General features: G+C 44.7%; 1 protein-coding gene across 1 annotated transcript in view; it reads right to left on the bottom strand.

The window, feature by feature from the left end:
- Positions 1-7928: 7928 nt before the first annotated feature.
- bin3 (bridging integrator 3) overlaps positions 7929-19236 on the bottom strand; it is a 112512-nt gene continuing 101204 nt past the window's right edge. Inside the window, exon 9 of the mRNA XM_068001008.1 lies at positions 7929-12659. Coding sequence (XP_067857109.1) covers positions 12513-12659 — 147 coding nt within the window. The 3' untranslated portion in view covers positions 7929-12512. The remainder of the gene's footprint in view (positions 12660-19236) is intronic.

Below are 19236 nucleotides of genomic sequence, written 5' to 3'. Positions count from 1 at the left end.
ATCTCCTCTCATTCTTCTAAATTCCAATGAGTATAGACCCAACCTGTTCAATCTTTCCTCATAAGACAACCCTTCCATACCCTGAATCAACCTAGCGAACCTTCTCTGAACTGCTTCCAATGCAAGTATATCCTTCCTTAAATAAGGTCGCAATACTCCAGTTGTGGCCGAACCATTGTTTTATTTAGGTTCAATATAAGTTCCTTGCTTTTGTACTCTATGCCTCTACTTATAAAGCCCAGGATCACGTATGCTTTTTAAACTGCTTTCTCAACCTTTCCTGCCACCTCAAAGATTTGTGCACATATATCCACAGGTCTCTCTGTTCCTGCACTCCCTTTAGAATTATACCGTTTAGTTTATATTGCCTCTCCTCTTTCTTCCTGCCAAAACGTATCACGTCGCACTTCTCTGTGTTAAATTTCATCTGCCATGTGTCCGCCCATTCCACCAGCCTGTCTATGTCCTCTTGAAGTCTATCACTATCCTCCTCACTGTTTACTACACTTCCACATTTTGTGTCATCTGCAAATTTTGAAATTGTGCCCTGTACACCCAAGTCCAAGTCATTAATATATATCAAAAAAAGCAGTGGTCCTAGTACCGACCCCTGGGGAACACCACTGTATACCTTCCTCCAGTCCGAAAAACAACCGTTCACCACTACTCTCTGTTTTCTGTCACTTAGCCAATTTTGTATCCATGCTGCCACTGCCCCTTTTATTCCATTTCCATGGGCTTCAATTTTGCTGACAAGCCTATTATGTGACACTTTATCAAATGTCTTTTGGAAGTCCATGTACACATCAACCGCATTGCTCTCATCAACCCTCTCTGTTACCTCATCAAAAAACTCAATCAGGTTAGTTAAACACGATTTGCCTTTAACAAATCTGTGCTGGCTTTCCTTTATTAATTCACACTTGTTCGAGTGACTATTAATTTTGTCCCGGATTATCGTTTCTTGAAGTTTCCCCACCACCGAGGATAAACTGACTGGCCTGTTGTTGCTAGGTTTATCCTTACACCCTTTTTTGAACAAGGTTGTAAAATTTACAATTCTCCAGTCCTCTGGCACCATCCCCGTAGCTAAAGAGGATTGAAAGATTCTGGCCAGCACCTCTGCAATTTCCACCCTTACTTCCCTCAGCATCCCAGGTGGGTGACTTATCTACTTTAAATGCAGCCAGCCTTTCTAGTACCTCTTCTTAATCAATTTTTAGCCCATCCAGTATCTCAACTACCTCCACTTTTACTGTAACTTTGGCAGCATCTTCTTCCTTGGTAAAGACAGATGAAAAGTTCCCAATTAATACATGTAAGGAATCTTACAACACCAGGTTATAGTCCAACAGTTTTATTTGAAAATCACAAGCTTCACCTGACGAAGGAGAAAGCCTCCAAAAGCTTGTGATTTTCAAATAAAACTGTTGGACTATAACCTGGTGTTGTAAGATTCCTTACATTTGTCAACCCCAGTCCATCACCGGCATCTCCACATCATCCCAATTAATACCTCAGCCATGCCCTCTGCCTCCATGTGTAGATCTCCTTTTTGGTCCCTAATCGGCCCCACCCCTCCTCTTACTGCCCGTTTACTATTTATGTGCCTATAGAAGACTTTCAGATTCCCTTTAATGTTAGCCGCCAGTCTATTCTCATAGCCTCTTTGTCCTCTTATTTCCTTTTTCACTTCTCCTCTGAACTTTCTATATTCAGCCTGATTCTCACTTGTATTATCAACCTGACATCTGTCATATGCCCCTTTTTTCTGCTTCATCTTACTCTCTATCTCTTTCATCATCCAGGGAGCTCTGGCTTTGGTTCCCCCATCTTTCCCCCTCATGGCAATGTCCCTAGACTGTACCCGAACCATCTCCTCTTTAAAGACCGCCCATTGTTCGATTACAGTTTTGCCTGCCAATCTTGAATTCCAATTTACCTGGGCCAGATCCGTTCTCAACCCACTGAAATTGGCCCTCCTCCAATTAAGTATTTTTACTCTAGATTGCTCCTTGTCCTTTTCCATAGCTAATCTAAACCTTATGGTACTATGATTACTGTTCCCTAAATGTTCCCCCACTAACACTTGCTCCACTTGACCCACCTCATTCCTTGTTGGGCTGGAAACATACTGATCAAGAACGTTCTCCTGAACACACTTCTGAAACGTTAACTGTTTCTTTCTCCACAGATGCTGCCTGACTTGCTGAGTATTTCCAGCATTTTCTGTTTTTATTTCAGAAATTCCTCCCCCTCTTTGCCCTTTACACCATTACGATCCCAGTCTATATTAGGATAATTGAAGTCCCCCATTATCACTACTCTTGCACCTCTCTGTAATTTCCCTGCAAATTTGCTCCTCTGTATCCTTCCCACTAGTTGGTGGCCTACAGAATACACCCAGTAGTGTAATGGTACCTCCATTGTTTCTTAACTCTAACCAAATAGATTCTGTCCTTGACCCCTCCAGGACATCCTCTCTCTCCAGCACTGTAGTATTTTCCTTAATCAATACTGCCACCCCCCCTCCTTTTTTTCCTTCCCTATCTTTCCCGAACACCTTATATCCAGGAATATTTAGTACCCAATCCTACCCTTTTTTGAGCCAGGTCTCTGTTATCACCACTACATCATATTCCCATGTGGCTATTTCCACCTGCAGCTCACCAACCTTATTTACCACGCTTCATGCGTTTACACATATGCACTTTAAACCTATCTTCAAACTTCTCGTATTCTCTCTCAGTCTGATCCCACCTAACACTGCACTATTTCTTACTCTAGTGCTCTCTGTCTCTCCCAATCCTTTGTGCACCTTATTTCCCCTTTCTAATGCTACATCCTAATGCCCCTCCCCCAGGCAAATTAGTTTAAACCCCCCCACCTCCACACCCAAAACAGCACGAGTGAACCTCCCCGCGAGAACATTAGTCCCAGCTCTATTGAGGTGTAACCCGTCTGTCTTGAACAGGTCCCTCCTGCCCCCAAGAATCTGAAGCCCTCCCTCTTGCACCATGTTTCTAGCCACGCATTAATCTGCCATATCTTCCTATTTCTGCACTCACTCGCGTGTGGCACTGGGAGTAATCCAGTGATTACTACCTTTGAGGTCCTGATTTTTAACTTCTTCCCTAGATCCTGAAACTCTGACCGCAGGAGCTCATCTCTTTTCTTTCCGATGTCGTTGGTACCCACGTGGACCATGACTTCTGGCTCTTCCCCTCCCCCACGCAGAATGTTCTGCACCCTCTCCGTGATGTCCCTTACCTGGCGCCAGGGAGGCAACACACCATGCGGGACTCTCGTCGGCAGTCACAGAAATTCCTGTCTGTCCCCCTGACTATTGAATCCCCTATGACTACTGCATTTCTACACTTCACTGTGCCCCCCTGTGCAGTCCTTTGCCCCATGGTGCCATGCTCAGGACTGCACTCCTTCGAGGTGTCGTCACCCTCACTGGTATTCCGGTTTGAGAAGATTCCCGCACTGCCTGCCTCTTCCTATCCTTTCGGATGGCCACCCACTTGCTATCCTGAACCCTCTATGGCTGCAGGGCGACCACCTCCTGGAACGTACGATCCAGGGAATCTTCAGCCTCCCTTGGTGACCTTGACCTTGACCAGGCAGTGTGGGGCATGTATCTCCTTGGGTGGATGTTGTCCACCTATCTGCCAGGCCCAAGTTGGGAAGCAGTTTTCAGGGAATCTCTCGAATTTGGCCATTAAAGACTACTTCGTATTTTAGTCCTTAAAAATGTGGATAGCTGCTCAAACCATCTTGGCAGGTGACAGGATCCAAACCGAACACCACCTCAGTCGAGTGCACCATCGTACTAACAACATGTGGGATTGTGTTTATCTTCTTTGGTTCTCAGGAGGTGGCGCTGGCAAGAGGCGGCAGCGGCCACTTCAGTTCATGTATTGTGGGACTGGAGTTACATATAGGCCAGGCCAGGCAGCAGGCTCCCCATCACGCTCATCTTTTTCCAGTACCAGCCCTCAGGTTTATTAAATTCCGTTTCACAACGTGCCCGGGTGGGATTTGGACCCTCTCCCTCAGCGTTGCTCACCCAATACCCAAATCACGAGGCTGCTGCACTCGGATGCTAATGTCCATTTGACCTATACTGCACTTTATCTATCTTTTGTTTCGTTATCCACTGAATTCTGCACATTTCATGAATTACAAACGGCGCAACATTAATACTGTTGTATCATTTTCGTAAAGAGACTCCATCCTCCCCGCATCGGCCCCGAACTCACTTCTCTCCTCCGTTGTTTCCTCATCGGCCTCTCGCCATCACACAACCTCCTCCAGCTTGTGGGCAAAGGAAGTGCCCAGCTGCCAACTTCACCACAGTCACGATCGGAGCCGTCCTGCAATCGGTCGCTGGGCAGCCGATCCAAGTCTGGCCGGGTCGAGGCGATTCATTACCTCAAAATAAGGTGAGGTGCTTCACTTGCCGTGCTCCAGTTCAACGAAACGAGGGGCAGCCTGGGAACCAGGAGTGGGTCGACGGTGCCTGTCTGATGCGTGCTCCCTTCAAAGCCAGAATAATATTTCAATTAATGAAGCATCTTTTCTTTCAATGCAACATTTTCCTATTTTATGCCGTTGACCGAAATACTCACACATTTTAGTCAGTTAGTGTGAGCTGTGCCAATGCTCCGATAACGCGCTACTTCATGAAACCATTTACAATCTTTTTGAGCCTGGGCCTTGTGTTTTAACGGATTAACTTATGGACAATTAATGGTTAAGTGTTGAGACTTTCCATCTCCTTGGAAGCCCTGGAACTAGTACAGTTAATCCATCCTTTTGGAAGATTGAATTCATTCTAAGGGATCGCCTCAAGTTGTTTCATGTATGTTTTACACCATCAGTCTAATGGCGAGGACCCTTACATTAGAACGTACAGCCCAGAAACAGGCCATTCGGCCCATCTGGTCCATGCCGGTGTTTATGCTCCACACGAGCCTTTGGAAAAAGAGGGAAATTTAGGAGGAGGTAGAAATCTTTCTACCTTAGGCAAGCTCAGACTTCTACATCTTATCCAGCCCCTGCCCACCCACTCTCCCCCCAAAATATGGCAAATATTGCCCTCCCCTTTCAATTAGTTAACACTAATTTTTAGCAGTATGACCTTTGCAGGAAAGTTAGAAGTTGTCCTCAGAATGCAACTTTTTGGCCAGCTTTGAAAATGGAATGGGGAGCTGCCCAATGGCTCGGTTGCTAAAGGCAAAGTGTAGCCAAACAACATAAATCTGACGGTCCTAGCTTCAGTGTCCTTTCTGTGCTGAGTTGATGGATCTCACCTGGAGTAGCAGGTGCCTGTGCCCTGGGCAAGGAAGGGAAAAATCAGTCATGGTTACCATTCCGAATTGGATCAACTGGCCCCTGCTGGAACGGGTCAGGTGAGATAGATTCAGGTACAGACATGATTGCACACCTGATCAAATAGCACTCTACCACTGTCCGGACTCGCACAGGAGGAATAGCCACTTGGGAACAGTACTCTGGGGCACGTCCTGTCAGTGGACCTGTACATCTTCAGGGGCAATGAAGGGTTGGGGGGGAGGGGAAGGGAAAATTCAAATTTGTCAACCTGGGTAAACGAGAGACCAGACATAAGGCGAGAATGATCCCTGAATCCAGTCACTGCAATATCTCAAGTCACTGCAGCAAGTTAACTGTCCTTGGGTCAAGGGGTAGAGTAACAACCAACAACCCTACGCTCTGGAACTCCCTCCCCAAACCGCTCTGCCTTTCTATCTCTCCTCCTTTAAGATACTCCTTAAAATCTACCTCTTTGACCAAGCATTTGGTCACCTGTCCTAATTCCTCCTTGTGGCTCGGTGTCAAATTTTATTTGATAACACTCCTGTGAAATGCTTGGGACATTTTACAATGTTAAAGGCGCTATATAAATGCAAGTTGGTGTTGTTGTTGGGTATGGGTGCGGTAGCACAGTGGTTATGTTACTGGACTAGCAATTGAGGCGGTTGGACCAATAATCCAGAAGTCATGAGTTCAAATCCTTCCATGGCAGCTGGGGAATTTAAATTCAATTAATTAAATAAAATCTGGAATGAAAAAAAACTAGTATCAGTAATGGTGGCATGAAACTACCAGATTGTTGCTAAAAACCCATCTGGTTCATGAATGGGAAGGAAACCTGCTGTCCTTCCTCAGTCTGGCCCATATGTGACTCCAGACCCACAGCAATGTGGTTGATTCTTAATCGCCCTCTGAAATGGCCTCGCAAGCCACTCAGTTTTCGAGGCACGCAGCTCATCACCACCACCACCACCTTCTCAAGGGCAATTAGGGATGGGCAATAAATGCTGGCCTTGCCAGTGATGCCCACATCCCATGAACAAATTAAATAAAAACTGATAAACACATGACAAGTGTCCTTTCCAAGACGTGCCAACTACAAAAGGCTTTGCGCCCAGCAACAAAATTTCATTCGTCTCTTCCAAAGGGGTCTCATTCCGAGATTGGTGGGTACAACGTACAAAACAACTTGGGGAGATACCTTCGAATGAACTGCATCGATGCCAAGTTCCAGGGCCTCCAAGGAGATTAAAAGTTTTAACACTAACCAGTCCCCAAACGCGGGGCGCAATTCAAGGACATCACAGCTGCTGGTCGTGATTTGTTTTTGGGAGCCGGGACGGAATACCAGCAATTGTCACCGGGAAAGACTCGTGGGGCTCAATTTTACCATGGTGGCCGGTTGGCAGCCGGTGGGGGAAGAGGGGTGAAGGTGCACGTGGCAAAACCGCATGAACCAAACTTACCGTTTCCGACGCGATCGTAATTGATAGTGGTTAACGTCCTCTCCGGGTTTTGCGCCCAGCAGCTGGCCTGATTGACAGACTGGCTACCGTCAGGAGCTGCTACGTGAGGAGGGGCGAGAAAGAAAGAGAGCCAGACGTCATCCGGCACTAGAACACAAGACCGATGGGGGTTTGAGGGGGGGGGGGGAAAGAGAGGAAAATCGTGGGGAAGAGGGGAAGATCGGGGTGGGGGGGACATCAGAGCAGGTTTCAAAGGTCGTTCATTTAGTGTTTTCGATTTCATAGTTTTTCATTTAATGTCTTTAGTTTCTTTGTCCCTGCTCCGATGGGCAAGCTGCCCAGGTAAGTTTAAAAATCTTTCCAATCCCTTCATCTGTCACAGGTAAAGTGCCTTATGTACCTCATTGAGGTACATTTGGCTCTTTGTCATCCCGCCGGCTCTGTCCCTGGGAAACTCGGAAGTCGGCGGGTTGGAACCGGCTTCCGATCCCGAACGGGGTTTCCGCGATTTTCGGAGCCCCCCCACCGCCCCCAACTGCCTCCTAAAATCACCCCGGTGGTTTCCGTGGAATGATTCCTTCCTTGGTAAAACAGACGAATTTCTGGTGCCAAGAACCACAGATTAAAAAGTCAGTTCAGCCAGGAGCTGTCATAGAATCATAGAATCATACAAGTGACAACATGGAAACAGGCCCTTCGGCCCAACATGTCCATGTCGCCCAGTTTATACCACTAAGCTAGTCCCAATTGCCTGCACTTGGCCCATATCCCTCTATACCCATCTTACCCATGTAACTGTCCAAATGCTTTTTAAAAGACAAAATTGTACCCGCCTCTACTACTGCCTCTGGCAGCTCGTTCCAGACACTCACCACCCTTTGATCCTTCTGACTGGAGGACAGACTGACGACTTCCCCTCCCCGCCTCCCTCTCCTTAAAACCCTCCTAATCGTCTTTGGCTCCATTTCCCTCAGCACCGTTAAAGGCACTATATAAACGTACACAAGGCCTGGCGCCATCACAGAGGAACATCCCTGAAAGGAAACAAGCACTTTTGTTGCGTGTGGAGCTGTCGAAGACAAAATCAGATTTTTTTGCAGAAAGAACAGGAAGTCTGTGTCATTGTCCTTCAAAGTGATTTTATTGAGCGTTATTGTGCCCAGTCTCCTCAGAGAGGTAAACAGGTCTGCACGGAATGTGGGCAAAAACGGAGGTGCTGCATTGTGGCTGGATACATGGCTTGCCAGCTGCAGCTTACATCTGATCACACAAGTATTGAATAGCAATGCCCGAGAACATTTAGACGTGTTTGTTTTGAGATAAGCATCTCGACATAATTATGCTTTGAGAACAACAGTAATCCTAGAATTTTTCCATGGATGTGTTTTATCCATTTTCAGACGTCAGTTATCCTCGTTACAATCGCGGTGATTCCAGACATACCTCGCAGGTGAAAGCAGATTTCCACACACCTCCAGGACAAAAATAGAAGTTTACATCAATTTGGTCATTTACATGTACCCTCTCAAACTTCCACACAGCTCAGGGAAAGATAATCCAAAAAAGTTTGAAGATATTATCAGGGCAGCAGGTGTCTGGTTGCTGGCAAGTCTCCTCAGGAATTGGTAGGGACTGTGTTCTGGCAGTGTTCACCGAACACAGAGTTGTGCAATACCAACATCGCAAGTTCCTAACTTGTTGTGGGGAAGTGATAAGTGACAGTTTAAAGATAGGATGCACAAAAGTTAATGACGAGCACAGATACAGGTCCCGCCAGGTTATTTATCTGGGTGTAATTCTGAGAGATCAGAGTAAGACATCTTGGGCGACTAAAAATTCGGAAGTGATAGAGACAGAAGCAAAAGCATTTTTCCCAAAGAATATTGGGGGCAACTTATACCCAGGATTTTACAGTAACTCTCTTCTTATACCAAAAGGGTAGAGTCCAATTTTTTTTAAAAAACAGTTCTTTGATGAGATACAGTTTGTTTATTTATAATCCAGGTTGACAAAAGGGACACATCTATTTCACACTTTAAAAACACTGGTCAATAGAGCTGTGGGATTGTTTAATGTTACAATACAGTGATGTGGAGTTCTCGGTTCACACCTCATCTGCTCTAATTGAGAAATTAAGATGTTTTCCCTTGTTGTATTTTGCAAATACACATTTTTAAATGAGATTCTGATTCTTCAGGTCATGAATAGTTGCAGCAATACCAATATTCCAGTGGAGGGCACTGTCCCCCACTGCACTATCCCCAGACAAAATATTCCCTTCCCTTTAAATTAGAAAAAAAAATCACCACATCTCAACTTTGAGGAAACTTATGTCGAGGTGGGGAAAGTTAATACTGGCTCAGTCCTACTCCTCACTAATGGCTTTCTGAGGGCTGAATCAATCCGGGCTTCCATAAAAATGTATGGAGCTGCTCCAGGAGCACGCAGGCCTTTTCCATAACTTCCATCCCTGGAGCAGCTCAGGAAGAAACTGGAGCCCCAAAATGGTGAGCCATCTGAGTGGAAAAATGGACCATTAGAATGGCGATCGAGAGAGAGAGAGAGAGAAAGAAAGAGAGAGAAGGACAGACAGAGAGAGAGAGGCAGACAGAAATTCAGAGACACAGAACGAGACAGAGACAGAGAGGCAGACAGAAAGAGAGAGGCAGATGGACAGAGAGAGAGAGACACAGGAAAAAAAAACTTGATGTAAAAAAAGCCTCCCGCAACACTGTTTCCCCTTGCGATCCCTCATGTACATTAGTGTTTCACAACATCATTTAAACATGATCCTAACAGAGATGAGAGTCTAAATCACACTCTTATGTTCATTCTCCCAGGCAAAGTTTCAGGGAGTAATTTGTACAAAAGTGGAAATGCTGAGATGCTTGAGTGCTGTCAAATTGCTGGGGGGGGGCGCGTTTTTTACATGTCTGGCGCACGCAGTGTGCGAGAGGAAAGCTGATTGAGGGAGGGGTGAAGAGCGATGAAGGGTAGAGACACATTAAAAGACTGCTACAAAAAGGGGTAAAAAGACACAGAAGCACCAAACATTTTGTCTCCGTGGTGTTTAAAGTATTAAGACATCAGAGTTCAACATACAGCATGACTACAAATGTAGGAGGTTATGTACAGGAACTGAGGTATTTCCCCAAAAGACAATACAGTTGGTGGCAAGTCTTACACAGGATTTTACAGTAACTTTATACCTTCATGGGATTATATAATTATGTCATGCCTTAAACTGTTTACAGTAGATTCCTTGAAAGCTTAAAGGTCGTCCCTCATCCTACAGGAGTGTTAACAGCCCATTAATCTAATAACAATGACCCATGAAGTTAAATCTGTCCTTGTTAAAGAGACTAGATAATGCTTTGGCTACTGCCACTTTTAAATCACGGTCTTTTAGTGTTAAATATAACCCGTAAAGATAAAACACACTTTTCTGCAAACTGTCTTCAACGTTACATCCAGTACTTTGCAGGAGAAAGGGAAGCAAGTTTGAAACAGGCCATTGTGAATTAGAACCAGAGAAGTTCTCAGCACAGATAGAGGCCATTGGGCCCATCGAGTGTCTCAAATACTGTTTTCCTTCCATCCAATCACAAGGAACTACTGATAAGCAAAATGGAGGCCAAGACTTCAGGTCTTGGAAGTGGAGCATCTGATGGGTACGACGCCCTCTATTTTTCACTATTCCCTGCTGCTTCGAGCCTCACATCTTTTGTGGCTCTGCGACCGATTTGCTTCCAGTCCTGCAGCAGCATCTTTTTGAACCAGCCGCTGTTGGTAGCGCAGATGACTCGCTCTGATCTCTCTCTCTCTCTCTATCTCCCCGCCCAACCTCTGCCTGGAGCTTGACTGCGACAGCACACCTGAGATCAGGCATTCACCTGGGGGGGGGGGGGGGATATCGCTGCATCCCACCGCTCCATGTTCCCTTGGGGGAAACGGTTTTAAAAACTTGCGTGCTTCCCAGCCTCCGTTACCCTGGGCCTCGCTAAATTCCGTTACAGCCACAAGAATCAGCATCGCGCTGGTCTCGTGGGCTTTTCATAGAGTTGAGGAGGCAAGACAACCTGATTCTTCCTGCACCGGGGGATGAGGATTCCACCGGTCAGAAGGAGACGCTGAGACAATGCTTATTACACCCACTGAACATTATATCCGGAGCTCAACGTTATTTACAAACATTACAAAATTACATCTTTATAAAGCTACTTTTGAGTGCAAATGAAGCACCTTTTATGTGCTAGTGCATTTTTCTTCAGGTATCAGAAACAAGAATTAAACAGCTACATTTCCCATCACCCCGTAACATACACAGAGTAACCTACACTTCTTCATTCCTGCCTTCTCTCACCCGTTAATTTAGTGGTAGTGCTCAGAGTTCTGTTCAAATAAGTCAATAGTGTCAGGGTACTACTCCGTAAGGGAACACTCATACTCACACTATACTCACCATGAAGCAAGTTGGGAACTCAAAAACATACAGTACAGCAGTTTTGTACAGGACTGGGTAACATATGACAAAATGTTTGCATAATTTAAAAATGCAAAACATATTCTTAACCAAAAACGTTTAAAGTGGGGGGCGGTGGGAGTCCAAGCTTGTTCTCTCCTTGGGCCCCATGTCAAATTTAAATCCATTCATTTAAATGCATCTCAAACTGCAGATACCAAAAGATCTGCACCAAGAACAGCTCTTTCTGAGCCTCCAGGCCCACCAACTTCAAACAACAAGTAAGAAAAGGAAGGGCAGACAATATCAAATTGCCTGGGCTTCGAGAGTCAGATCTTCAGGGCTTGGGAGTTGCATGGGGCCCGGGGACTTCAGTTTGGACATTCCCAGGGTCAAGTCAAGCAACATTTTTCTCTCCATAAAGCCTATGAAGATATATTAAAAATATTGTGTATTGTCTGGTACAATGCAACGTTTATCACAGTCACGCCCTTGACCCATCACCTCGAATTTTCATAATCCCTAATAACGAGATGAACTCTCCCTTTAAGTTTACTCTTTTTGGCTGCTGCTGGACTTTAAGTACAACTTTCTTACCTTCGTGTTAAACTGACTGGATTCCCCTCCCAAGGATGAGATGTCCCACTAAAACTCCCTTCCCCGACCACGCATGGCTCTTATTGCGAGTCTGCTTGTTGGATTCCCACGTTGGACATGGACTGGAACAAAGTGGAAGTTAATGGAATCACTGTGACTGCAACTCTTGCAGACAGTTATTCTTTTAATGCCAATTTTTCAGAGGGGCAATAGGTCTGTTTTCTCCAACCCACCGTGGCCTGGAGTGGCAGGGCAGAGGCTCGTGCCCCACTTCTCCCTGACCTCAAACTATGCTTTTCAGGACAAGAGATCAGGCACTTCATAAACAAGGAGGGAGTGAAGATGATCAGTTAGCCATTCTCAGCAATATCCTAGCAATCTGTCAAACTGCAGAATTGGCAGAAGCCAGAGAACAGGTACACCACCCACCAACTTTGGCCATGGGACATGAAGAAAGGGGAGAGGTTGAATGGAAGATCTCTAAATCTTAGTCCATTGACATCGCTGCTTTTCCCCAACCCCAACAAAAACTGTACGCTCAAGTGATTCCCCATTTTCACACAATTGTGGTTTACTCATCTAACTCTGAAAACTCTCGATTGAACCCAGCATTGACTAGCGCACAGTTTACGTGTCACTTTTCCAATTCAGTCATCTGCCACTATAGAGAGAGCCCGCAGATCATTGAGTTTAGCTTCATTTTCCTTCTCCCGTTGTTCATCGGTGATTCCCTGCTGGTCAATCTGGCCAGTGAGATCTCCAAATATCTTGGACATTTCTGTATAGTACACGACCTGCAACAGAAACAGAAACAGAAACAGGAGGTGAAGCCGATGTTCCGACAGTAACATTCCTCAGCCTTTGCTACAAATTACTACTTTAGAGTGACTGCAAGGTCAATCTGCCCTGCTGGCCAGGCACATTCAATTGGGGGTTGCCACCTCGGTTCGGCCATTGTTGCATTGTGTTGGCTGGAACATTTCTGGCAGCATTTGAGCAGCCAGATGAGTGGGGACCTACAAATACAATGTGCACCTGCATCACTGTGCACAGATCATACTGCTCAGCGCCTGTTGACTGCAATGAGTCAACACCGATTGAGACAGAAAGACTTGTATTTATACAGCGCCTTTCACAAACTCAGGACGTCGCAAAGCCCTTCACAGCCAATGAAGTACTTTTGAGTGTAGTCACTGTTGTAATGTAGGAAACGCGGCAACCAATTTTCATACAGCAAGGTCCCACAAACAGCAATGTAATAATGACCAGATAATCTGTTTCAGCGATGTTGGTTGAGGGATAAATATCGGCCAGAACACAGGGAGAACTCCCCTGCTCTTCTTCCAATAGTGCCGTGGGATCTTTTACGTCCACCTGAGAGGGCAGACGGGGCCTCAGTTTGACGTCTCATCTGAAAGACGGCACCTCCGACGGTGCAGCACTCCCTCAGTACTGTACTGGGAGTGTCAGCCTAGATTTTGCACTCAAGTCTCTGGAGTGGGACTTGAACCCACAACCTTCTGACTCAAGAGGTGAGAGTGCTACCAATGGAGCCATGGCTGACACAGATGACCACTTGATGTCTCAAGTAATGGGAACAGAATGGAATTATAGGCAGTCACCTGAGTTTTTTTTTAAATGACTAAGTAAATTGCAACCTTTGACTTGCAGTAATTTTGATGTGGTGCCAAGACGCCTCTTCGAAACTGTCTTGCATTTGGGGATTCTGACGAACGTCAGCCAGTTTTCTTTCACTGACGTGTTGAAAATCTTAGTGTGGCACCAGCACAAAAAAGGAGCAGTGTAACTTGTATAAACTTGTCAATTGTACTCAGTCGCAACAATTATTCTCGAAACGGCAAGCCTTAAATTGAACTGGACTATGAGAACTGTGAAAAGAATACTTGAAATAGAAAATACTTGCACTTTTTAGGCCGTACCAAGTTTTTCCGGTTGCCAGATGAGACACATCAGGACTAATCTGCTGAGCTGTCAAAGATATATTTTGGGAGTAAGAGAGAACGCTACCTTTGCAATATTGGGGAAAACCTCTGCCTTTTTTGAATGTGTAAAAGTTGACTTTAAAACAAAAAAGTCAACAAACCCAACAGGATCACAAAAAGGGTTTTCTATTTCGTTGTACGGTTACTTTTGGGTCAGCAAAAACTGTGCTCCCCACAAAGCACTTTCTAATTCGTGGCAACAAAAGTACGTCCTCCGTCTACCGACATGTTAGACAAATTGGACAAACCACTGTGTTCATCCAAGATAATTTGGACCATCCTTGGCAACAAGAGCTTCTGCACGTCTTTCAAGTCTAGACTTTCCAAGATTGTTTTCACTGTTCAACCTCGAAGGTGTCAGATAGGATGTGAAGTGACCTTTACTAGAGCAGATGGTAACAACCTCCCATGCATGCACTCAAAAAAGTCATCCAGATAAGTCATTCAGATAGTCTGCTGATAAGTTTCCCTTCAACAGGTACATCATTGGAAACCAACTAGCTAGAGCTTCCAAGTTGTCTAGTGATTCACACATTAGGGTAGCTGTCATGACATCCATGAAATGCAGCTGTGTTTCACTTATTATTGGAACAGGTACAAGGGGAGGGACCAAGCTGCCCTCACTAGAACAAACATCTTGTAATCTTGTAAATGATCTGTGCTACGAGGAGAAACAAAGGAAAGGGAATCTCTTCTGTTTCAGGATCGCACTGGTCTCCCGGAACATGAGGCGGAAACGCAGAACCTCCCAAACCCGCGACCTCTACCACCTAGAAGGACAAGGGAAGCAGATGCATGGGAACAACACCACCTGCACGTTCCCCTCCAAGTCACACACCGCGCTGACTTGGAAATATATCGGCGTTCCTTCATCGTCAGTGGGTCAAAATCCTGGAACTCCCTACCTAACAGCACTGTGGGAGAACCTTCACCAAACGGACTGCAGCGGTTCAAGAAGATGGCTCAGCGCTACCTTCTCAAGAGCAATTAGGGATGGGTAATAAATGCTGGCTTTACTAGCAATGCCCACATCCCATGAATGAACAAAAAAATGGTTCTAAATTCAATATAGTCGATCTGAAATGAGTCATATGGAAGAAACCACACCTCTTGACCCCCACCCTCTCTAGGTGGGCTCACCATCTGGTGAGGGAAGTATTAACACGTAGAGCTCGTACCGAAGAATGGCCAAATATTGTTGTCCGAGATCCAACCCTAAAAAGTATTGAGCAATTCCACTTATAATAACTTTTCAGTTAATGACCAATAACGTCGGCTGGTTCAACTACATAACAGTCACGACACTTCAAAGTAATTTGTTGTATGTGAAGCACTTTGGGATGTCTGGGATGTGACAATACTGATAAGCTGAGTAAACTTCCCCTGGAGTGGGAGAAAGCATCTGCATAAGATGGGAGAAAGAGAACGAAAGGCTCCAAGTGAGGCTGCACATAGCAGGTTGGGTTGGATCAGCTGAGGCGCAATGCAAAGTGTCCCTGGTGGCTTGTCCCCAAAGGATGGTGACCATTTCCTGACTGTCTGGGGCGCTTCAACAAGAGGAGTCCACCATTTGAAAAGAGAACAGATATTTTAAAACATTAGGAAAACTGAAGAAAATAGCGACAGAAATTTGAGGAATTATTCCCCACAAAAGCCGGCGAGAAACTACAAGACAGAAGGAAAGAATTAAGAGTTATGTGGAGTACGGTACTTGCACGTCAAGATAGCAGAAAAGTCCATTTAGCATGAACAAGTCCACCATTATCGAAGTCCAAAAGGCATCACATCCCTGGGGCTCTCTTCACTGGACAATCAGTCCCAAACATTGATGTTTGGGAGATAAACAAACGAAGAAGAATCTGCGTAATGAGATCGGATTCAAAAATTTGGTCCCTGAATTTTTATGATTTTTTCAGAGGCGGTAATTAATATCAGTGCAGCTAACTACTGAGCAAACATGAAACAAATTGAAACTGCACAGAAAACATTATCCTTTTCATTTTGAGATAGAGGTCTGTTAAGTTGCAGGTCTCTCAAACTAATAATCACTTGACATTTCCTGGAGAAACAGCACTGATAAATTGATAGTTGACTGTGTTGACAAACAAATCTGGATGAGAAATGGGTTGGTCCAGTCAGGCTGAGTCAAAAAAAGAGCTTTTGTCTCAAGTCTTACCCCAAAGAACAAATATGGATTCTGTACAGTTAGCATTGGAATATTATGATTTGACCTTCTTAATTATATAAAGAAAAATAGCTTCAGGCATGTAGAAGACATTTCAAGATTTTCCAAATTAAGATAGTTAAACTAAGCAATATATTCTCAACCTACATCACCATAATCTAACACCTACAGATCATTTTGTCAGATTGTATTCGGTGCATTTTTGAAATAGTTAGGGAGATAGCTGCAGTTTTATGTTGAAACCACACTTAAGGTCAAGTATGAAATACATCATCACTTTGCACCCAATGAAAATAGGTGCATTAAGGAGACCCCAGGTTTATATCAAAGTTTTGACTGGCCTTTCAACTACCCTCTCTACAGGACTGTCTGGGCTAAATGAGGAATATTGTTGGAGGGTAATGCTCCATTTCTGGGTTGGGGGAAGATAAGACCACACGACAGCTTGCAAGACATGTTTGCTGCTTTCTGAAAAGAAGCATCTAATAATGGCTGTGAAGAAATCCACAGTGAAGACTAGAGGTTGCATCAGCCAAGCAATAAGATGATCATATCTTCAGTATGTTTTATGTTATTTCATTACAATTAATACAATTAAGCACAGTTGTTTCCATGATGGACACAGATTTATACTAACAAGAATATCAACTTTGGAAGATACAGATTTGGAGTTGAGATACCTCACCAACATGCCATAACAGATCTTAGAATACTTGATGATGTTAACGGATACAAAGTGGACTAAGTGCCCTGAAATAATCACTGTTTCCCCCCGATAAGTCTGCGTACACACCAATACTGGCGTTCATGACCTTAGCAGCGATGTCACGCAACCAGAGATCAGATTCTGTTTTAAAGAGAACAGTGAAGATTCTTTCACTGCTAAAGGTGAAGTGCTTTTTATCTCCAGTGTAGGTATTGAAGAAAAGCTCTCTATTAACTCGGTGGTTCCCCTCCCACACTTCAGTGGATAAAATAAAAAGACTTGCATTTATATAGCACCTTTCATGACCTCAGGATGTCCCAAAGAGCTTCACAGCCAATGAAGTAATTTTGAAGTGTAGTCACTGTTATAATTTAGGAAAAGCAGCAGCCAATTTGCGCACAGCAAGATCCCACAAACAGCGATTTGATAATGACCAGATAATAGAATCATAGAATCATAGAAGTTTACAACATGGAAACAGGCCCTTCGGCCCAACATGTCCATGTCGCCCAGTTTATACCACTAAGCTAGTCCCAATTGCCTGCACTTGGCCCATATCCCTCTTTCCCCATCTTACCCATGTAACTGTCTTCTTAAAAGATGCAGTTAGAATCAATAGTTTTTCCTTGCGGTTCATTAATACACTGCTCCAAGCCAATAAACCGGTCACTATTTTTGGAGGATGGGGTGCTGGACAGTATTTAAGGGAACAATTTAATCTGTTTAAGGGAGTGATAAATATTGGCCAGGACATCAGGGAGAACAACCCTGCTCTTCTTCCAAATAGTGCCATGGGATCTTTTACACCCAACTGAGGGGGCAGGTGGGGCCTCAGTTTCATGTCATCCGACAGTGAAGCACTCCCTCAGTACTGCACTGAAATGACAGCCTAGATTATTTGCTCGTCCCGAGAGTGGGTCTTGAACCCACAACCTGCTGACTCAGAGGTGAGAGTGAGCCACGGCTGACACATAAAAGCCAGCCCCATAATGTGCCACACCTTTAGGAGTGCCAATAATAGCCCACCAGAAAGAAGTGAACATAACTTATTTATGTTCGGAGATGGGTACACACACACAAACAACAAAGGTGGGTCAAGCAGGAGGACATTCAGTGCATGAATAAAAAAAAACCAAAATGGGTTTAAAAAAAGTGCTGATTGCTGTTTTAAGTGTTACTCACATGTCCTAGCTGAAGATCACTTAATTGTGGCTAAGGGACAAATAGGGGTCAACAGAGATGAAAAGTCAGGGGTGGAGAGTATGGTGACTCGATACCATGCACCTTACAACCCTCATGAGGAACACTTTGGGGAAAACGTATGCAACAAGATCTTCGAGGCCACATCTCACCGCTCCTTCAGACAAGGTCATGCTGAGAAGCAGCAACTCCAACCACCCTGCCTTGAAGTGGGCTGCTGGCTGTTGCAAGCAAACAGGATATTTTTGTGAACGAGAACTGAGGAGGCGGAAACAAGACTATTTGAGGGGGAAGTGTTTCCTAAAACTGTGGGAACAATAAAGAGAGAGATGTGGATCCAAGTCCAGAATGAGACAACCCCAGGACAGTTCCCAGAGATGGAGGAGCCTCAAGTCTATCCACACTGTTAACCCCTGCTTTGCTCATCCACCTAAACATTTAATGAAGTCCTGGTTAAAAGTTTTGTTGCAGATTCATCTGTTTAGCCCTGCACCTGCTCATAAATATTATCCCATCAAGCCGTATACCTGGCTCAAATCACCTTCAAAGCAGGAGACGGACTGAAGTCCTCCTCGACGAATTACCTCTCAGTCTTAATTTTGTCTGGAGGAGGCTTGAAGAATCTCTTGCGCTTTCAAGGCCATTTGAGGCCTGGTTAAATGGCAATGGTAAGACTCTTGACTGGGAGAGATATCACAGGCTCCGTCCAATGACTCAATGGGTAAAAGCACCATGTGGTGTGTTCCTGAGCTACATGAGTTCCTGAGATTATGGAGGTGCCGCAGGGGTCCAGCCTTCAGCAAAGGGGCAGAGGGGGGCAGTCAGTGTTTGGATAGCCATATTTTAACAGGTAAATATTTGAGCATCTCAGTTGCCATATTGGGCCTCCCAAGTGTGTGTTAATACTGTAATATAAACACAACACTGGACAAAGTTCCCAGAAATTTAGGTATTTCAGATTTTGCAAACAAAGAAAGAGGAAGGGCAGAGAAATCCTTTGAAGTTATTGACTGGAATACAGGGGAAAGAAACTGAAATGGCATTTCAGCAGGCTCACACTCGGTCTCTCTACCCAGATCATTCATGTAGATTGGAAGCAACAAGAGTCCCCACATGGCTCTACACTCAAGTCTGACGTTATACCTCTCATGATGGTCATTGTTTCATATCCTCTTCATTAAATTCTCATCCAGTCCCACGTTCTACTCTGGAACTCTGTGGCTTATAATTAAGTTGGAAGACTTTCTTGGGGAATTTAGTCAAAAACTTTCTAACGT

The sequence above is a fragment of the Heptranchias perlo genome, chromosome 20 (assembly GCF_035084215.1).
Source record: "Heptranchias perlo isolate sHepPer1 chromosome 20, sHepPer1.hap1, whole genome shotgun sequence".
Classification (NCBI taxonomy): Eukaryota; Metazoa; Chordata; class Chondrichthyes; order Hexanchiformes; family Hexanchidae; genus Heptranchias; species Heptranchias perlo.
This window is presented reverse-complemented; position numbering and strand designations above follow the sequence as displayed.